At 48.2% G+C, this 21,818-nt stretch overlaps 1 protein-coding gene across 1 annotated transcript in view; it reads left to right on the top strand.

Annotated features, from left to right (window-relative positions):
* wdr75 (WD repeat domain 75) overlaps positions 1-21,539 on the top strand; it is a 21,855-nt gene extending 316 nt beyond the window's left edge. The window contains exons 2-21 of the mRNA XM_080536358.1: positions 473-602; positions 863-928; positions 1,020-1,119; positions 1,266-1,393; positions 1,665-1,735; positions 2,314-2,430; positions 3,194-3,282; positions 3,757-3,915; positions 4,763-4,822; positions 5,176-5,291; positions 6,149-6,324; positions 9,263-9,408; positions 11,484-11,673; positions 15,523-15,617; positions 16,337-16,432; positions 17,513-17,682; positions 17,802-17,861; positions 18,674-18,811; positions 19,301-19,392; positions 21,217-21,539. Coding sequence (XP_080392484.1) covers positions 473-602; positions 863-928; positions 1,020-1,119; positions 1,266-1,393; positions 1,665-1,735; positions 2,314-2,430; positions 3,194-3,282; positions 3,757-3,915; positions 4,763-4,822; positions 5,176-5,291; positions 6,149-6,324; positions 9,263-9,408; positions 11,484-11,673; positions 15,523-15,617; positions 16,337-16,432; positions 17,513-17,682; positions 17,802-17,861; positions 18,674-18,811; positions 19,301-19,392; positions 21,217-21,433 — 2,416 coding nt within the window. The 3' untranslated portion in view covers positions 21,434-21,539. The remainder of the gene's footprint in view (positions 1-472; positions 603-862; positions 929-1,019; positions 1,120-1,265; positions 1,394-1,664; positions 1,736-2,313; positions 2,431-3,193; positions 3,283-3,756; positions 3,916-4,762; positions 4,823-5,175; positions 5,292-6,148; positions 6,325-9,262; positions 9,409-11,483; positions 11,674-15,522; positions 15,618-16,336; positions 16,433-17,512; positions 17,683-17,801; positions 17,862-18,673; positions 18,812-19,300; positions 19,393-21,216) is intronic.
* The last annotated feature ends 279 nt before the right edge of the window (positions 21,540-21,818 follow it).

The following is a 21,818-nucleotide window of genomic DNA, read 5'->3' as shown; positions in this document are numbered from 1 at the left end:
CACATAGCAATTATCATTGCAAAATGAAACTCAAGTCAATTGTTATGGTACTTGTACTCAGCACTACTCGAGTTGCCCCCTGAAATAAAAACGGTCAAAATCATCCCCCTTCTAAAACTACCACCTCTAAAACTGTCCATCCCTAATGTCATGTTATCCATCAACGTGGTATTACTGCTATTTCAACATTTCGTTTTGCGCATATTGAGTAAAATACTGTGGGCGAGGAGGGGGCACGCACACATGCAATGACATGTTTACCAAGTCACTGAAGTCACTGACGCTGTGGGGATGCTAAAATTGTCCCCATTATGATAAAATCCACCATCCCCCCCCTGATTTTATTTTACAACTTGAGTACTGCTTGTACTACCTGTTGCTGATCTTGGAACGTGCTAAACCAGCTGGCTTATTGTGTTTGTCTCTGCATTATCGTTTATCAGTTTGTCTCTGTTGTGTTTTTATTGGGCAGATTCCTACTGTGTGCTTCAGGGGAGTCTGTGAAAGTGTACAGTACCGCTACTGAGGAATGCATCCACGATCTGCAGGGACACACGGAGCTGGTGACCGGTGTCGTCTGTAACCCAACTAACCACCTACAGGTGGGTCAACCGCTATACGTGGGGTGTGTTTGTAAACACGCTCTGGAAATCCGATCAACACTAATGGATTGCCTCTTGTCCAATCAAATTACGTGGTCCCTTTATGACGTTGACCCCACTGTGCGCTCGGGCGCTCTCAGAGCGAATTAACGAACGCACCCTTGATGATCTGACATGTCATTTCTACATACTGTGCCCATTCTATGCTGGCTGGGATTTTTTCTTTTTTTAAGGTTCATATCTGATTCTCTCTCCTGCAGGCATATTCCTGTTCAGCAGATGGCACGGTCAGGCTGTGGGACTATACAGATGGCATCCTCATCAAGGTACTGCCTGCACGTCGATCCTTCACATAATCAGGTTTCTTGCCCTCACTGTTTCATATTTGTGAAAGTGTCCAATTATGATCCTTTTCAGACCATTACCATTGGATATCCCATCTTCTCCATACATGTCCAAGAAAAACAAGGGGGTGCTTTTTTTGTTGTTGTCCCCAGACGCATTGAAAAAAGACGTGGTAAGTTTAACATTGTATGTGTTATTTAATCTTTATTTATACAGGGAAACACACTCTCGGCTCTTATAGTAGGTAAAATAGGCACGGCTGTTCTAGTGTTAAGTGTTTACCAAGTTTGGACCTTTCTGCTGCCTCTGTCCCTCCAGACGCGTTCCAGCTCATGGCAGTGCAAGTGCCCCCCCGCTGCGGGGACCATAAGGTGGAGGCGCGGGATATCTCCTCCTTGCTGGGCGATGTCGCCTCCAACCCTGCGCTCACGGCGTTCGGCAGAGGGGTACGTAACACCAGGGCCCAGTTGTCCCGAAACGTTTAAATTTGTATCAGAATGATCCTGATTCCCAAAGCATCCCTGCTGTTTGTATACACTGAAGGCTTCAGACTATTCTGACATTATGGTTTTTTTCTCAAGACATTGTGTAGCTACAACTACTACTACTGCTACTACAGTTATGATGGACATTAAGACTATTGGTATTTGAAAATGGTGTACTTTCGATATTTTCCAGCACCTTGCCTAAACATTGTCATGTCGCTCCTTCCTAAAGGGTGAATACATCGCCTCTGCCAGGCATTTACTCTTCCAGGTATTTTTTTTCAAGAAGCAGAAGTCCTTCAGGTAAGCGATCGTCATCCCGGGGTGTGGATGTGTGGATTGTAGTGTAGTGTTCTGTAGCCAGTCCTCAAATTCGGATTTTGAAATGAAAACACACGTATAAGACCCAACGCATTTATAAAGCAAGACTCTTAATAATAACATTAGAGTATTTTATGGAGAATTTGATATTGACATACAAACATTGCTTGTTCATTAACACACAGGGAGTATTGTGTGATTTCGGTTGCAGAGCTCGTTTAAGTTGATTCTGTTGTCTGTGTGGTACCACAGGTTTTCTGTTGTCTGTGTGGTACCACAGGTTCTCTGTTGTCTGTGTGGTACCACAGGTTCTCTGTTGTCTGTGTGGTACCACAGGTTCTCTGTTGTCTGTGTGGTACCACAGGTTCTCTGTTGTCTGTGTGGTACCACAGGTTCTCTGTTGTCTGTGTGGTACCACAGGTTCTCTGTTGTCTGTGTGGTACCACAGGTTCTCTGTTGTCTGTGTGGTACCACAGGTTTTCTGTTGTCTGTGTGGTACCACAGGTTCTCTGTTGTCTGTGTGGTAATACAGTTTCTCTGTTGTCTGTGTGGTACCACAGTTTCTCCCTGAGTGACGTGAGGAGGAAGGGGGCCCAGAACGAGTTCACGTGCCTCGCCTGCCACCCCAAAGACGACTGCATCGCCACTGGCCACAAGGACGGAAAGATCCGCCTCTGGTGAGTAGAGAGACGACGACTAATAGATGTTTTCTTTATTTAAGTTTATTTCATTGCTGTTGTTTTTTTTATGTGTCTTCTTTTCGTGTATTCACTTATTATATTTGTTTTATGTTTATGCTCACTATAATACCATGCACTGTAATACCATGCACTGTCTACACTCTTTTCCACTATGTGGTTAGAATCTCAGTACTTGGTGCAATGACAATAAAGTGGGAACAGGGTTCCATTCCTGCGTACAGCCTCTGCACCTCATCTGGTTCCCTCTCTGTTTCTAGTCTGTCTAAATGAAGCGTAAGAGATGTGACCAGGGGGGTATTCCATCAACGTCGCTAAAGGACAATCCAGGCTTATTTAGATAAATCCAGTGAGATTTAAAATTAAAATAAAAAAAAAATAATAATAATAATCCAGCCTCGTGAGATTGATCAAAATAAGCCTGGATTTTCCTTTAGCGACGTTGATGGAATACCCCCCTGGAAGAGTGGAATTCCACTCCTTTTAAAGGGAATAGAAAGAAAAGGGCCTCCATTAGGTGTCACATGACTTGGAAGTCACCTTTGTAACCCACCCCTGGTTTTGATTAATTGATCATTTGATTGATGTCAGATTGTATTTATTAGAACATTAAAAAAGCACACAGGCCATTGAAGAAACAGCGATACATATATTCAATAACGATCATGGACGACACAGAGATTCATCAGGTTTATTTTTGGGTAATAATGTCTATCGTCTCTCTCTCTCTCTCTTTTACCAGGAGAAACTTCAACCAGAAGAAGGAGTACACGTACTCCACCCTGCACTGGCACGCCGGCCCCGTCTACGCCATGAGCTTCACACCAGAAGGTGAACCCGCGACACTGGCCTGTTCCAATAGACCTATCGCTAAGCCACGCCCCCTTTGAAAACTCGGACAAACAAACAACGCTTCACTGACACTGACTGACTGACTGACCGGCCGTGACTGAATGACATTCAATGACTTACAATGGCGGGAGTTGGGACATTTCTGATTTCTGATTTACCACAGCAAGTAATAGACATGTTTTTTTAAAGATGACAAGAATATTTTGTCTAGAAGCTTTTCACATCAGATATTAGCGAGTTGAGTTTTCTGCCTGTCGTGACTTTTGCTGTGATATGATTGGACAATTTCTTTGGGGCATGGCTTAGCGATAGGTCCATTGCCTGAAAACACAGAGATGTCAATTCATCATTAGCTTTGACTTTTTTCAGACCACCTGATTTTATAGACTTATAGATCTGATTCATTTTATTCAAACATTTCGTAAATATTTTTTCCCTGTTTTTTCCCTGTAGGTACCAACCTCCTCAGCGGGGGGACCGAGTCGGTCCTGGTCCAGTGGAGCTACACCCAGGAGAACCAGAAAGACTTCCTGCCCCGCCTGGGATCCACCATCTCACACATCGCCGTGTCGCCTGACGGGGGCCTTTACACCACCTCCCACTCAGACAACAGTAAGTGTCTCTACACCACCTCCCACTCAGACAACAGTAAGTGTCTCTACACCACCTCCCACTCAGACAACAGTAAGTGTCTCTACACCACCTCCCACTCAGACAACAGTGCACCGGCCGGCAGCTTACCTTTCGCTCCGAGTCAGGAAGGGTTGCTAAAATCAGTACGGGTACTACGGCCCGGTACGGCCCAGTTGTCTGTGGAGAAAGAAAAACAAAGTGGGCGCACGAGTTCTGGTACGGTACGCTAGTGGGGAAGTGTCTCTACACCACCTCCCACTCAAAACCCCCCCCATAATTTGATTATTAATTTGGTTATTGATTACTTTCTCCATGTCATTGTAGTATGTTCTTCAGAGCTATAATCTGAGCGTATATCCACACATGACTTCAAGGTGTTAACTATGAACTGGCATCCCGCATTCTTTGCATCTGATCATCATATTTCTAATGTTTATAAGCAGTTTAGTTAAGCAGAAACCGCACACTCAAATCAGTGCAAAGATCGCCGTGTATTGCGAGTTTTCGGTCATAGACCTTCTTCAGGCGGAAACCAGTTCAGCAGAAGAGGTTGTCCATGAGAGGGAATGAATGGCTTCACACGACACACAGGGAGCCGGATGCTGAAGGGACATTTTGATCACAAACACAGAAGCATTCAAAGTGTCATCATAGTATGGGCTGTCCTGACGTCATTCCGTGACTTATGTGCTCTTATGTCAATACCTCAGTGTTTTTAGTTTTGGAAGTACCTTCAAGTGTATTATGTAGACTTAACCCTCTCTCATTCTCTCCTCTCTCTCTGTTTCCCCATCCCCTCTTTCTCTATTCCTCCCACTTTTTTAAGAGATCACAATCATCCAGAGCTGTGTCAAAGTGTCAGCTATTATACAGGGACTGGTCAAAGGTGAGTAGTGCCCCCCCACCCCCCCATCCCTTAGACAACACCAGCAGAAGCCTTAATCTCAGAAAACATGACGTGATGTAATTGTAATGACCCTATTTGCATGTATAGACCTTTTGGGGGGTAGTGGTGGTCTAGTGGATAGTGAGTTGGACTGATCATGAGGTCATGAGTTCAAATCCCACCTGGGAACACCACCACTAGTGTGCCCTTGAGTATGGCACTTATCCCCAAGTTACTCCAGGGAAACTGTCTCTGTAATCTCGAATTGTTAGTCGCTGGATAAAAGCGTCTGCTAAATGGTTAAAATCCCAAAAGTCGAAACCTTGATGATTCCCCCCCTCCCCCCCTTACAGGTGATGGCGTGAAGACAGACCTGCTGATTGACCCTCGCAGTAAAGCTTTAGTGCTTAACGGGAAACCAGGACATCTGCAGTTCTACTCTCTACAGCATGACAAGCAGCTGTACAACGTAAGCATTACCTTCATCGTTACGTGGTGAAAAGAACAACGTTTTTAAGATGTTTTAACTTTTTTTTTTTTTTTTTCTGGTCTCACAAGCATGTTCCCAATAGGGCTGCAACGATTAGTTGATGTAATCTATGATGTTGATTGTTTAAATTGCTCTGACATGAATGCACATGAAAGTGCTGCATTTGTGCTGCATTCAGTGGAACACATGGGTAGTTGCATGTACACACCTGCATTCTAGTCATCCACCACTGTCATGATGAACTGTCATATTATAAATAGGTACAATTTCAATATAAACTAACGTATGTAACTACTGAATGATGGCATTACAACTACCTACACACTAATGCATTTGGAAAATGTATATCAATATTATTGCCTTCAGAAGCATGTTTCTTTTGTAAATACATTTTTAAAGCTAATCAACAACAAAATTATCGTTAGTTCCAGCCCTTGTTCCCAATAAGTCTTTCAGTTCTGTGGTCTAGCAGTCTACAGTGCACACACTTGTCTGTCTGTCTTCACTACATCTGTCCAATACAATGAAAAATATGAGTGATACGGCCCCCCCAATAAACATCAAGAGAGAAACCCTTATTAAGGACACAACTAATTGTGTAAAAGGGGTAGTGGTGGTCTCTAGTGGATAGTGAGTTGGACTGGTGATTGGTTGTGATGGAAGGTTGTGAGCTCAAAATCCCGCCTGAAACACCACCACTAGTGTGCCTGCGAGTAAGACACTTAGCCCTCAGTTACTCCAGGGGGAATGTCCCTGTCCCTGTAATCTGAAATTGTAAATCACTTCAGATTAAAAGCGTGCTGCTAAAATGGCCTGTTGTGTGTGGTGTGGTGCAGCTGGACATCGTGCAGCAGGAGTTCGTCCATGAGGAGGGCCTGCAGCAGTTTGAGGTGGTGAAGGCTGCCTTCGACGCCCAGGGGGACTGGCTGGCCACGCTGGAGGAGAGGACCCAGAAGAACGCAGAGCTGGAGATCAGTCTGAAGATGTGGGCCTACGACCAGCAGACGCAGAGGTAGGGTTACTGTCGCTCTCTGTTTCATTTGACTTTTTTTTTTTTTTGCTAGTGAATCTTTCTAGTGAGCTTTCACAGATCACCTGTAGTCAGATAAGTTACCCACTATTATTATTATTATTTTGTTTTTCTGTACAGTGTCCATGAGTTTGAGAAAGGTGCTTTTAAATAAAAATCTATTATTATTATTACATGTGTGATTCTGAACCTGTTAATAGATCGCAATGAGTACTCCAGTACTCGCAGTATTATATCTGGCAGATCAAGTAATCACATTTTTTGTAGTCGAGTAATATGTTACTCTTTTTTTTAAAAGAGATGTCCGTCTGACACTGAAATACAAGGATAGGCCAGGATTTATTTGTGCTAAATTTGAAGTTAATTTACAAACAATTTGCAATATCAGTTCATTCAGTTGTTTTGGGTTGGACGTCAGATTTAGCGTTGCAGTGATTGATCTTTTCTTATGGGAGGAATCCAAATGAGAGAGACAGAGACAATGAAGGGGTGCCTAATGTCCCATTGTACAGTGCCGTTGTGACATATTATGTCCACTAGATGGTGCTGTCCGTATTGTTAGGTGTGTAAAATGATTAATTTGTTAGTTGTTAATTCACAATAAATTAAAAACCTTCAGATGATGAATGTGGCTGTTGAGCCTACTTGAATGTCGACGAAGTATAAAAAGGGAAAAATGTGTAATGGATGACAACTCAATGAGAGATCATTTGCATAAATGCACATATTATAGATGGAACCAATAACTACATGGCGCATCGGCCTACACCAGGTTGCTAAGGAACAGACCACAAACTCTGACTGGTCAGGGAATGTAACAACAACTCTCAGGCCTACACAATGGCCGCCAACCGACTGACCTCCTCTGTGGCAGTTGACAATGTGAACAGACCGTTTACAGAAAAGGCCCCTAATTACCAAAACCCTGCCAATTCAGGCCTCGTAAAGACCCCTACAGCCTCCCCCACCCCTACATCAGCCTCCTCCCCCCCTACATCAGCCTCCTCCCCCCGTACTGCAGCCTCCTCCCCCCCTACAGCCTCCTCCTCCCCTACAGCCTCCTCCCCCCCTACAGCCTCCTCCCCCCCTACAGCCTCCTCCCCCCCTATAGCCTCCTCCCCCCTACAGCCTCCTCCCTCCTACAGCAGCCTCCTCCCCCCCTACAGCAGCCTCCTCCCCCCCTACAGCAGCCTCCTCCCCCCCTACAGCCTCCTCCCCCCTACAGCCTCCTCCTCCCCCCCTACAGCCTCCTCCTCCCCCCCTACAGCAGCCTCCTCCCCCCCTACAGCAGCCTCCTCCCCCCCTACAGCCTCCTCCTCCCCCCCTACAGCCTCCTCCTCCCCCCCTACAGCAGCCTCCTCCCCCCCTACAGCCTCCTCCACCCCTACAGCCTCCTCCTCCCCTACAGCCTCCTCCCCCCCTACAGCCTCCTCCTCCCCCCCTACAGCCTCCTCCACCACCCCTACAGCCTCCTCCCCCCCTACAGCCTCCTCCCCCCCTACAGCCTCCTCCCCCCCTACAGCAGCCTCCTCCCCCCCTACAGCAGCCTCCTCCCCCCCTACAGCAGCCTCCTCCCCCCCTACAGCAGCCTCCTCCCCCCCTACAGCCTCCTCCTCCCCCCCTACAGCCTCCTCCCCCCCTACAGCAGCCTCCTCCCCCCCTACAGCAGCCTCCTCCCCCCCTACAGCCTCCTCCTCCCCCCCTACAGCCTCCTCCTCCCCCCCTACAGCCTCCTCCTCCCCCCCTACAGCAGCCTCCTCCCCCCCTACAGCCTCCTCCACCCCTACAGCCTCCTCCTCCCCCCCTACAGCCTCCTCCTCCCCCCCTACAGCCTCCTCCCCCCCTACAGCCTCCTCCCCCCCTACAGCCTCCTCCTCCCCCCCTACAGCCTCCTCCTCCTCCCCTACAGCCTCCTCCCCCCCTACAGCAGCCTCCTCCCCCCCTACAGCCTCCTCCCCCCCTACAGCCTCCTCCCCCCCTACAGCCTCCTCCTCCCCCCCTACAGCCTCCTCCACCACCCCTACAGCCTCCTCCCCTACAGCCTCCTCCCCCCCTACAGCCTCCTCCTCCCCTACAGCCTCCTCCTCCCCTACAGCCTCCTCCCCCCCTACAGCCTCCTCCCCCCCTACAGCCTCCTCCCCCCCTACAGCCTCCTCCTCCCCCCCTACAGCCTCCTCCACCCCTACAGCCTCCTCCCCCCTACAGCCTCCTCCCCCCCTACAGCCTCCTCCTCCCCCCCTACAGCCTCCTCCCCCCCCCCTACAGCCTCCACCACCCCTACAGCCTCCTCCCCCCCCCACAGCCTCCTCCCCCCCCCCTACAGCCTCCTCCTCCCCTACAGCCTCCTCCACCCCTACAGCCTCCTCCCCCCTACAGCCTCCTCCACCCCTACAGCCTCCTCCCCCCCTACAGCCTCCTCCACCACCCCTACAGCCTCCACCCCTACAGCAGCCTCCCCCCTACAGCCTCCACCACACCTACAGCAGCCTCCACCCAGGCCCTGGTGGTGTGTCAGGGATACTCCACTCTGCATACATGCATTTTTAATAATTAATTTATTTGGTTTTGTTGGCATGGTCTCCTGTTTTAGCCCTGTTTTAGATCTGTGTGATCTCCATTGCTCATCTTCTCCCTCCTCCGTCCTTCCTCCTCCTCTCCCTTCTCCCTCTCCTCCTCTCTCCCTCCCTCCCTCCCTTCTCCTCTCCTCCTCCCTCTCTCCTCCTCTTCTCCCTCCCTCCTCTCTTCTCCCTCCCTCCTCTCTTCTCCCTCCCTCCTCCTCTCCTCCCCCCTCCTCCTCTCCCTCCTCTTCTTCTCCCCCCTCCTCCTCTACTCCTCCTCTACTCCCTCCCTCCTCCTCTTCTCCCTCCCTCCTTCCTCCTTCTCCCTCCCTCCTCCTCTTCTCCCTCCCTCCATCTCGTAGCTTCGTGCTGAACACCACCGTCTCGGCCCCCCACGACAGCAGGCTGACGGCCCTGTGCTTCTGCCCCGCGGCGGGGACCACCCTGCTGGTGACGGCCAGCCTGGACGGACGCTTCAAAGCCTGGCTGCTGGCAGAGGACAGGACGGGTGAGTGGTGGTCCCAGGCGCAGGCAGGGGTCTCTGATGTCGCCCAGGCTCAGGCAGGGGTCTTTGATGTCGGGGGGAGGGGGGCGGCTGTGTCGCAGGAGGTAGAGGTTGGTGGAGGTAGAGGCTGTGGTTCAGGAGGTGGAGGCTGTGGCGCAGGAGGTAGAGACTAGTGGAGGTAGAGGCTGTGGTTCAGGAGGTAGCGGCTGGTGGAGGTAGAGGCTGTGTCTCAGGAGGTAGAAGCTGTTGTTCAGGAGGTAGAGGCTGTGGTTCAGGAGGTAGAGGCTGTGGCGCCGGAGGTAGAGGCTGTGGCGCCGGAGGTAGAGGCTGTGGCTCAGGAGGTAGAGGCTGTGGTGCAGGAGGTAGAGGCTGTATCTCAGGAGGTAGAGGCTGTGGCGCAGGAGGTAGAGGCTGTGGCGCAGGACGTAGAGGCTGTGGTTCAGGAGGTAGAGGCTGTGGCTCAGGAGGTAGAGGCTGTGGTTCAGGAGGTAGAGGCTGTGGTTCAGGAGGTAGAGGCTGTGGCTCAGGAGGTAGAGGCTGTGGCTCAGGAAGTAGAGCCGCCGTCTAATGATCGCAAGGTCGGCAGCCCCGGGTGGCCACATGTCGAGGTGTCCTTGGGGCAAGACACGGACTGAACGGCAAATTGCTCCCAATGAGCGGGGCGGCGCCTTGCACGGTAGCTTGCCGCCATTGGTGTGTGAATGTGTGTGAATGAGAGGCCATTTTGGAAGCAATTTACCATGAGAGGAAGGGGGTTGTGGACTCATTTACCACTGGTACAGGGTTGTGGCACGAGGCAAAGCCGAGTAGGAAAACCCTGGACAGTGCCCTCGAATGGTAAATTGCTTTTCTACAACAGCCACCACATAATATAAAAAATGAATTCACAGTTGTAACATTAAATTCATGTATTTACAATCATTAATCGTTTCAGAATACATATATCCTTCCGCCACAGAATATAGTCCCATAAACAAGATCAACGATTGCATTGTAGGTCAGCACAGGTATTCTTAATCAGATTGATTGGGAGGCGCATTGATACTGGAAATGCGGTCTGAACTGAAGGTTGTTGGGATATTTACCACTGCTGCTAGCCATCAGAATCCTGTATCCAAACATGCTGTTGTAGAAAAAGCGCTTTGGAATAAGGAGCTATATAAGTCAGTCCATTTTATGTCACCTTTTCAAGTCAGGTGGCCGGTGTTAGCGTACCGGTGTTAGCAGTTGCTCTTATTGTAAAGCGGCGGGTGCTTCAATCCCCTGGTCCGGGAGGCCCACAGGGGGGTGCAGGCTTGTGTTTTATAGCCCTGGCACTGACTCACCTGACTGGTGAACGTGTTGGAAGAGGTGATTCACACTTGTTGGCAGCCTCTGAACCCCTGTGTGGGTCCAACAGGAGACGCAGCGTTGCAAAACCTCTCTGCTCTGCAGCAGCTCTTTCATGGGTTAGCTCCACCCACCCAGGCCTCTTCGTGGGTTAGCTCCGCCCCTGCGGGGGCTGATCTCCTTCAGCCTGGCATACCCTTTGGTGTAAGGGGGCAGGAAACGTAATCGCCGCCACACAGGATCTCTTAAAAAGTGCTGAAGGTGACAGGTCTAGTTGTTATAGTAAAGACCTGCAGCTCTGGAACAGGTCTGGTTGTTATAGTAAAGACCCAGCCTTTTGGGTTTTCTTGCCTCCTCCTGCACTGTTTATTTATTGTGTTCTCTGTCAACTGTGTACCTTCGAAATGTGTGTAAAATAAACATAAAAACAGCCGCCTGCCAGCCTAGTTCAGTTTGTCACGTTATCACTGCATCGTGTGTTTTTAAATCTGTGTATTGCGTATTGTGACCATGTAAAATGCATAAATTCAAACTTAAATCAACTTCTACTCTGCTCCCACCTCCTCTTCTCCCTTTTTAACGACGAGAATGTTTTGTCTTTTATGCGTAGAAAAGTTGCTTGTGTTTTAATTAAAGATGAATTAGAGTTGAAAGTCCCAGATGGGTTCAACACTCGTTACTCGTTGCTCTCTACAAAAATATTCATTACATGCCCTTTTTTTCCACCCTCTCTTTTCACAATTACGCAGCTTCGCCAGAAGAGGGCGCCTCCTGGTCATGTGACTTTGTTGGCGCGTACCACCGCCTGACGCCTGGGGTCTGCTGCTTCTCGGCCGACGGCTCCCTATTGGCTGTGGGCTTTCAGGAGGTGGTGACGGTGTGGAACTCCGCCTCCTGGGAGCTGCTGACCACCCTGTCCCAACCCCCGGGGGCCATCAGGTAAAATACTACTACTACTAATAATAATAATAAATCCTAATTCCTTTCTTCCTTCTTCTAGCATTGTAACTGCCAATGGCCCCTGGCCTGAGAGCATAGATAGCTTTTTTTTACGATGACTGATGGATAGAAAATAACCTTTATAATAACCTTTATTTGTATAGCACTTTTCCTGCAAACTATTGCAGCTCAAAGGGCTTTAATCATTATATAATCATAATTTAATTATTTAGTCATTTAAAGGCAATATTAAAAAGATGGGTTTTTAGTCTTGACTTGAGCTTATTTGCTGAGGTTGCATCCCTAATGTAAACTGGCAGTGCATTCCACAATCTGGGTGCATAAAATGAGAATGCAGCCTCACCAAATCTCCTCTTTTGTACACTTGTGTGTGGTACACAGAGAAAACCAGCGTCAGAAGACCTGAGAGCTCTATTGGGCTGATATGCCAGCAAAAGGTCTTTCGGATACTCTGGTGCTGTGCCAGTGAGAGCTTTATAAACAAGACGGTTCACTTACTTAGACATGGTGAACCAGGCACCACGTGTACCAGGGGTGAAGCGGTGGGAGGGCAGGAGGGTACACACGGTCACGCTGGACCTTCTACCCCTACCTTGGGGTTTACCAAGTGCAAGTGACATTAATCGATTGATTTTTACCGCAAGTTGCTACTAGTGATTCTTAAATGACGCCTGCAGCTGTAGTCTAGCTGGTTTGAAAACACAATTGATTTAATCTGAGGTTGAACATGTGATGTTTCCCCCACTATCTGACCTCAACAGAGAAGTAGGTAGACACAGCTTTGTTTACAGCTGTTGTTGACAAGGACGGCCTTCCTTGTGTATCTTGGCAGCCGATGTTCGAGATAGTTGAGGAGAAAATGTTCGGTTACGTTCATCGCAGTGGGACAGATGCAGGTACCTCTGCTGAGTTCAGGGGTCCCGCGCTGGTCTAAAATCTAGCAATCGAATTTATAAGGCCTTAAAAGGCCTCAAATGTCAGTTATTCGGTCTAAAAATGAGGTGCTAGGTCTTAAAAAAACGAGATCCTGCAAGGAAATCAGTCCGACTACATCTATTTACGTGGAAATTAATCAAGCTAGAACCAAAGAAATGCCAATTCACTTGCTTTTTTGTCTGTATGGCAGTGAAATCCCTAATTTCATCACCTCGAGGATGACAAAAAGCTATCATGGTGTCGCGGATAGGGCTAAAATTAGATTCAAAGAGGTCTTAAAAAGGTCTTACATTTGACTTGTTGAAACTTGTAGGAACCCTGTGAGTTGCCTCCTCTTGGAAATGATTCCCCATTGGTGATAACCAGCGGAATACTTTTTCGGAATTTTCCTTTTTTTTCTTCCAACATTTCCATCACTGTGAATCATAACTTAAGGTAGACAAGACAAAATATCAAGACAGTAACAAACAAAATAAGAACCGTTGACCATGTTTGTGTGTGTGTTTAGAGGGTTTAGAGCACCTTGACCTCGCTAGCAGAAATATAGTGTACTTTATCACAGCACGTGCCACCGGGACCAACCTCTCTCTGCAGCCTCAGTTGATCCTGTTAATGGAAACCTGCCAAGTCATTCTGCACTGTAGGTCAGCGGGTACAAGGGAAGCCTGAGTGTGGTTTCTCTCCTCCAATCACTTCACTAATCACCTTCCAGCATAAATGAATGAATGAATGAATGGTCTTTATTGTCATTGCTATAGTACAGGTACCAAACAACGACATTTAGGAGGGGTGGCTCCCCTGGTGCTAGGAAAAAAGAAAAAAAAAACAAGAAGGGAAGGAGCTGGTTTACATAAATAAAGGCTATGTACACTATCCACTATACTATACTGTACAGATAGACGACTAGGGTTGTCATATTGCACATAGTGTTATTGCACATTCATTTAAAGTGTCGCAGTTTGCAGGCTTGAAATGTACATATTTGTGCCTCAGCACTACACCTGATTTTTTCAGTCCAGCAGCTGCCATCAATCCGTCCAGACTGTCCAGGGCCCAGAACCTAGGTCTTTGCTGTGTTCAGGGCCTGGATGGCCCTGGGGTAAAAGCTGTTCTTCAGTCTGTTTGTCCTTGCGGCCATGGTCCTGTACCGCCTTTTCGAGGGCAGCCGGGTAAAGTGTTCGTACCCAGGGTGGGTTGGGTCTCTGGAGATCTTGGAGGCCTTCCTGAGACAGCGTGTGTTGTACAGCTCTTCCAGAGAGGGGAGGGGGGCGCCGGTGATCTTCTGGGCTGTTCTCACGACTCTCTGTAGCGCATTTCTCTCCGCGGTTGTGCAGCTGGAGAACCAGTTGCAGATGCCGTAGGTGAGGATGCTCTCCACTGCGCCGCGGTAGAAGGTCACCAGTATATCCTGCTTGCTGTGTTCCTTCCTGAGGACTCTCAGGATGTAGAGCCGCTGTTGTGCCTTCTTGATGGTGGCTGTTGTGTTGTCCTTCCAGGACAGGTCATCCTGCATGTGCACCCCCAGGAATCGGAGGGTTGAGACTCTCTCCACGCTCTCTCCGTCGATGAGCAGGGGCTGGATCTCGGACTTTTTCCTCCTGAAGTCCACGATGATTTCCTGGGTCTTTGACTTGTTCAGCAGCAGGTTGTTAACCTTGCACAGCTTGCTCAGTTGCTCTACCTCATCCCTGTACGCCGCCTCGTCCCCCCCCGAGATGCAGCCCACCACGGTGGTGTCATCTGCAAACTTTACGATGGAGTTGCTGGGGTGGACGGGGGTGAAGTCGTAGGTGTAGAGGTTGTAGAGGATGGGGCTTAGCACGCAGCCCTGGGGGGACCCAAGTTCCCATTGATGCGCTGTTGACTTTAGGAAGCATTTGGTATGAAGAGTATTTTTCTTTTTTATTTATTCAGATGCACCCGGTGGTTGCTGAGTTCAGCTCCTTCACATGTTTTACTTTTCTTTTTTCTTTTTTTTACATTTAGCAGACGCCAAAGCGACTTAAAACAAATACATTTGTCTAAGTGAGTGAATCATTTATCCATCAGTCATTATAAGAAAAATAAATCCATGCTAGGACCAGGGGCCATTGGCAGTCACAATGCTAGAAGAAGGAAGAATCACATTGTTGTGTTATTATTATTTTTCAAAATGTGTTTAGAGTAGATAAACTGTACAGGGGGTGGGGATGAAGAGGTCTTTAGGAGGGACAGTTAAGATGAAGCCGTAAGAGATGGGATTCCTGTTGAAGTACTGTGTCATGTACCAGTCCAAGAGACTTTACCTGAGTGATCCTCACTGGACAGAAGTGAAAGCCTCTCCAATAATGCTTTTGATACTTTGCTACCGGCAGCACATGCTAACAGTTAGCAGCGCCCTGTCCAATAGACTGTATTCCAACGGACTCAAGTCAGAGTGGAGTTGAGTAGTGTGTGGTGCCTATACACTAGACAAATCAGGCTTATTTTTGACCAGTCTCGCAAGATTTATAAAAAAATAAACCTAGATTATCCTTTAGCGACGTTGATGGAATACCCCCCAGGAGTTCACTACATTGGTTTTTATTACTTTTAAGCTCATCTTACTGAGGTAACTTACTAATAGAGAACCTCTGCATGAAGGCAAGTGCTGGAACAAAATGGCGGGAGAGGCTCTGTAGGTCTATTTTGACAGCTGCCTTGTGTAACCGCCACCTATGGATTTCAGGTTGTGTCCGCATGTGGTGTGAACTGACGTTATTTCAGATGACTGCGTTTCTGCAGTTGGGGGTCCGGTATGGAAAAGCTGCTTGCAGCTAATCCTGTGAAATATGATGGGAGGGGGGAGGAGGGGGAGAGGGAGAGAGAGGGAGAGAGAGAGACCTCATTAACAGGTCTCATTTGATCCACCAGGGACGTTTGTTTTGGACGGTTCAGCTGCTCCAAGTACCTGCTAGGAACCACCACCAAGAACCTGCTCTGCTGCTGGAACCTGCTCACCTGCTCACGTAAGACAGCCTCTGTGTGTGTGTGTGTGTGTGTGTGTGTGTGTGTGTGTGTGTGTGTGTGTGCACGCCTGTGTGTGTGTGTGTATGTGTGTCTGTGCACGCCTGTGTGTGTGTGTGTGTGTGTGTGTGTGTGTGTGTGTGTGTGCACGCCTGTGTGTGTCTTGTTTCAGCCGTGCTGGCCAGGTTGCGTCCTAACTATTCCCACCGTAGTTGGGGTAGACCACGCCAACTTCTGGAATATGTAGGGGTGTTTTTTTTTCTTTTTTTTCACAAACACAAACACAATCACTGACACTAAGAATAGGCGCGCGTTCCAGCCCGCGGCACACTCAGCGCCTGGCCCGCGGCACACTCAGCGCCGCCGAGTTGCATACAGAGATGGGTAACCTATATCTAATCGTGCACCCCGTGTTCCAATGGGGTTGCGGAACGACCTGCGGGGCGGAAGAACAAGATACAGAGAACACCCCTACATATTCCAGAAGTTGGCATGGCGTGGGCGTGGTGTGGGCGTGGTCTACCCCAACTACGGTGGGAATCGTTAGGACGCGGCCAGGTTAGCCACAGCTGGTCTGCAGCATGGCTGAAGTCACACAATGGACAGACGGCATGTCTGCCTGGACCTGCATAAGAGCAACAGTCTTAAGCCTTCCATCACGTGACCCTATCTCCCCCTCTCTCTCCCCCTATCTCTCTCTCTCTCTCTCTCTCTCTCTCAGTGGAGTGGAGTGCACCCATGGATGTGAGCCTGCTCCATGCGGACCCGTTGTCTGAGAACATGGCCGCCTTCTGCTGCCAGTCTGGCAGTTCAAACTGTGAGTGTTACCTTGCTAGACCTCCGTAGCTCCAACACTGTTCCCTGTCTCCCTTCTCCAAAAACCTATACAGATTAAATGGTAAATGGTCTGACTTATTCCAAAGCACTTTACAATGGCCTGTCATTCACCCAGTCACACACACATTCACACACCGATGCCTTGACACGTGGCCAGCCGGGGTTCGAACCGCCGATCTGTCGACCTTGCGATCTACCTCCTCCGCCACAGCCGGCCCCATATTGGTTCTTTCTCTTCCTTGTCCAAAAACCTAAATCGTTCTACTGATGCAGATTACAACTAATTAACTAGATTTAAAAAGCATCCATACTGGAGATTTTCCGTTGATTCCGTGTGATTTCGTTCAGGACTAATGCTTAATCTGTGTTTGGGGAAACTGCCCCCCCCCCCCCCCCCCCTACTCTTAAACTGTCTTTAAGAGTAATTATTATGCCTACTCTTAGATGGATGTGGCCAATTGTACCCTACAAGGGTAGATTCAGGGTACAGGCTCATTCTAACGGTGCAGTAACACCTGCCTGCTGAGTGTTTGAACACTGTGGTGTGTTACTGCCAGGCTGGAACAAAAGCCTACACCCCACACCAGCCCTCTGTGGATAATAGATGCCACCCCAGCAGAGTTGAGTGTTGAGTAGTATAATATGTGACACGTTCTAGTCTTTTGGTCCGCATATCGGCAACCAATCCAAATGTCCCGACTTTAATTTTGAAACACGTAACTACGTTTCAAAATTGTTGAGAATCACAACACAAACTCGCTAGTCAAGCCCAAACTACTGCAACGAAATGGATTGGGTGAGTAATCCCCACTGCTACCTAGTTAACTATAACACTACTTTACATTGTTAGCAGGCTCACAAAACAAGCTGTGTTAGTTGACTAGCGATGTGTCATTGATTTTCAACAACGCGGAAATGTATTCACATTTTTAGAAAGAAAAGTCAGATCATTACATCAGATCCCGACACGAGGACCAAAGCATTAGAACGTGTCACATATGTGCACTGTTCATGAACGATCCTGTGCCCCCCCCCCCCTCTCTCTCTCCTTCCCCAACAGTGTTTGTCTTCAAGCCCAGCGAGCCTCGGCCTCTCTTTTCCCAGAAGGCTGTGTGTGCGGGCCGGGTGCAGCACGCCGTCTTCGCCCCGCGGGAGGAGATGCTGGAGAGCTGCGAGGAGCACGCCCAGTGGCTCAACCGTTCCCAGCTCTACTTCCTCACACAGCACATGGTGAATATGACTCCCTGACCCCTGACCCTGTCCCTGTCCATAACCGCTCCCAGCTCAACTTCCTCACACAGCACATGGTGAATCTATCTCTCTCTCTCTCTCTCTCTCTCTCTCTCTAGGACCTGCAGACCTTCAGCACTAAGACAGAGGAGGACAGGCTGGTGGCGTCTAGTAAACATGTAAGATTCTTGTTTTGTTAAAAAGCTGCCAAATATCCTGGCCTGGTGCGGTCCAGTGGTCCAGCACCATGGCCTACAGAGCACACACGTGTGACGAAGTCTAATGCTTTGGTCCTCAAAGACTAATTTAACCCATTAGTTCCAAGTCGTCACCTTCTTAAAATAATGGCTTGCGTCATATTGTATATATATGGGACACGTTCTAATGCTTTGGTCCTCATGTCGGGATCTGATGTAATGATCTGACTTTTCTTTAGAAAAATCTGACTACATTTCCGCATTGTTGAAAATCAACGACACGTCGCTAGTCAACTAACACAGCTTGTTTTGTGAGCCTGCTGACAATGTAAAGTAGTGTTATAGTTAACTAGGTAGCAGTGGGGATTACTCACCCAATCCATTTCATTGCAGTATTTTGGCTTGGCTAGAGAGTTTGTGTTGTGATTCTCAACAACGTTGAAACGTAGTTCCGTGTTTCGAAAGAAAAGCCTGAACGTTTGGATTGGTTGCCGACATGCAGACCAAATGATCAGACTGTGTTACATATGCCCATGTCGGCATGTGTTAGAATCCGGCCCATGCCCTGCAGACGTACCCTTACTACCCATACTTTCCTGTCTTTCTCCAACGACTCTATCCAATAAATAATTTAATCAAAATATTTGAGTGGGACTCCCTCACTCAAAGAAGCGATCTTTAAAACGTTGTAAAAATGTTGCCTGTTGCCTTAAGTCTCTCTCCTGGTTGTAAAGGTCTCTGAATGTACAGCGTTCTTCACTTCCTCGGTTGTTTACCATAACTCTCTTTTTCAGCTCGTGATCGACGACAGCGTCGCCATGACGCCGTTCTACCTGTTGCTAGGGAAGCACAGGCAGCAGCAGCAGGACGGCCTGGTCGACCCCCTGGCTGAGAGGACCCAGCTCCCACAGGGGTCCATTGCTATCAAGGAGGTGTGTGTGTGTGTGTGTGTGTGTGCGCGCCCTCGCAGAGTTAGTTCCATTCTCTGAGAAGCATCTACACCTAAATAGTGCATGTACAGATCCCTAATCCTATACACACACACACACACTGCTAATTGTATCCAGTCTTATTTGTCACTTGTACTATTGTCACTTTTTATCTTGAGTTATGCCTGTTGCCTTATTGTCTTGTGCTGCAATGTCAGGAACCAAAATGTTACTCTTACACACTCTCTCCCTCCCCTCTTTCTCTCTCTCTCTCTGTCTCCCCCCCTCTCCTCTCTCTCTCTCTCTCTCTCCCCCCCTCTCTCTCTCTCTCTCTCTCTCCCCCCTCCCCTCTCTCTCTCTCTCTCTCCCCCCCCTCCCCTCTCTCTCTCTCTCTCCCTCTCTCTCTCTCTCTCTCTCTCTCTCTCTCCCCCCTCCCCTCTCTCTCTCTCTCTCTCTCTCTCTCTCCCCCTCCCCTCTCTCTCTCTCCATCAGCTGCTGCACACCCCGGCTCACGTCCTGCCCTCCGCGTCCGTCCTCTGCTCCATGCTGGTGCGCTCCCTGCTCCTCTCCAACACGGAGGCCAGGTGAGTTAACGGACGGCTAACATGTCCTTCTCCCACCTTCCTGAGTCACCTTCCTGAGTCACCTTCCTGAGTCACCTTCCTGAGTCACCTTCCTGGGTGTTCTCTGGTGGCTCACTGACCAGTAAGGTTCACATGCATGCCAGGGGGGTATTCCATCAACGTTGCTAAAGGGAAACCCAGGATTTTTGTCTGGCGGGATTCATCCAAAAATAAACCTGGATTTCCCTTTAGCGACGTTGATGGAATACTCCGCCTGGTCTAAATGAGATGTGTAGAATGTGATCAAGCAGACGTTATCTGTCCAAGGATTGGAGTTGTGCATCATGGCACGATGCTGCTTTCCTTAATGTTTTTTAAGTGTTAACTTAATGGGTTTAAGTTTAATTCTGTGATTTCACTCGACATTGGGTGTTTGTTGTCCCACGGTGTGCACACAATCTGGTGTCCGTGTTGACGTTTCTCAGGGTCAAAGGTCACTCAGCTATATGGCTGCGGGGTGATGTCGGAGATAAGCTGTGGGAGAATAGCTGCCGGTCTCTGAAAACAACGTTTTAACTTTGTTCAGGCCGAGGGTGAATAAAATCGCCCGAATTCTCAACATTCTAGATTTGCTAAAGACTGACTTCATTCCACGAAAATGCATAAATTATTATGCTTCATTTTGTAGCCAATTAAAGTGTTGTTGCTAGGTAAACACCATACCATATAGAACACTCTAGGTGTTCTACTGTTTGGCAGTTGGTGAGTTAAAGCTGAAAGCTGCAACTTAAGAAGTATCCGAATGCTTTGACCAGTGGGGCGTATGACAAATTGAAATTCCACACCAACTTAAATGTTCACTTGGTAACACGTTTTTTCTTTTTTAACGCGTGCTTTTATGAAGTGCTATAGAGCCCTAATCTCATGGTGCCTTAGATGCAGTCATGGGGCATAATAATGACACTGTGATTATATAAGAAAGCAGACACAATGGCTGTTATATGTACCGCAAATATATATAACAGCTAAAAGTTTCTCCATCTTCCGTTGGAGACTGAAGACCCATCTCTTCAGGTTACACCTCAACTGCTCCTCCTGAGACATCTACTTCCCCCCCAGCACTGTGCCTCCTGAGACATCTACTACCCCCCTGTACTGTGTCTCCTGAGACACCTGCTTCCTCCTATACTGTGCCTCCTAAGGTTCCTACTCCCCCCCCCCGCCCCCTTTCTTCTTCTATTACAACGACTGCCAATGGTCCATGAGCTAGATTATTCTCCCTGCTACGACTGGTGAATTGATGATTCACTTGCTTAGTCAAATGTATTAATTGTAAGTTGCTTTGGAATAAGGCGTCTTCTGCTAAATGCCAAAATGTTCCTCGTGTCCTTCCTATTGCTTTTATGTTACGTATTCCTAATGCCCTTTGGCTGCGTACTAGGTGCTATGAATGAGTCCTTACCGTTTACTGTGTTCATTTGATTCGTTTCGTTTCGTTTGATTTCGTTATTTAAGTAAATTAGAATGGACTCTTGAAAGTACCTGGTCAAATAAAGGTTAATTAACAGTACAGTCAAATAGATTTGAGATTTTGACTGAGATGAAAATAGGCTAATATGCCTCTGGAAGACAAGAGTCTGGAGTGGCAACCTGCTGAAGTCTATCGGTCTGGTCAGCAAATCTCTGGATATAAACCCCGATAACCCAGATGTGTTATTCATAGATGCTTCATCTATGAATACTTGTGCTTTGTCATGCTGTGTCATGCTTAATCGCAGGTCCAGTCAGTTCTTGCCACATCACTAACACTGGTCTTTTTTTCTTTCTTTGCTTTGACTGCTAAAGAGAGGAAAACAAAGCCGAAGAAGAGGAAATGGAGAGCGTTAAAGAGGAAGAGGACTCTGAGGAGGAAGCTGACCCTCGTGACTTGAGGCAGGAGCCGGTCAGAAGGGCCCCCACCGAGGATTCTGGGACGCCGGTTCTCACCAAAGCCCAGGAGAGGGAACTGAGGAGAGTTAGGAAACAAGATCACTGCTGGCTCAGCAGCCTCCTGGACTCCTAACCGTGACCATGCACAATAACACACACACAATAACACACACACACACATGACTCTGCCAACTCATGCTTTTCCAAGATCTCGTTTTGTCTCAATAAATGGATTTCAGTTTTTGAAAAATGTGTCAAGCTTACAGTTTCTTGCATATTAATAATACGATACCTACTAATGTATTTGGTTTTTTCTCCTCTATAATACGCAACTTTATTGAACTGTGAAAGATTACCTTGTTCTGGCCCACACCACAGAGACCCACCTGTGCCATACACTGGTCACACTTCTCTCTCTACCTCGCTGTCCTTTGTGTTGCATAAAGAACAAATAGCAGGGTTCCCACGGGTCCTTGAAATCCTTGAATGTTTGTGAATTTGAGAAAAAAAAAGTCAAG

This window comes from Nansenia antarctica (assembly GCF_963989245.1).
Source record: "Nansenia antarctica genome assembly, chromosome: 7".
NCBI lineage: Eukaryota > Metazoa > Chordata > Actinopteri > Argentiniformes > Microstomatidae > Nansenia > Nansenia antarctica.
The sequence above is the reverse complement of the archived record's forward strand: the minus strand, read 5'-3'. Positions and strand labels throughout refer to the sequence as shown.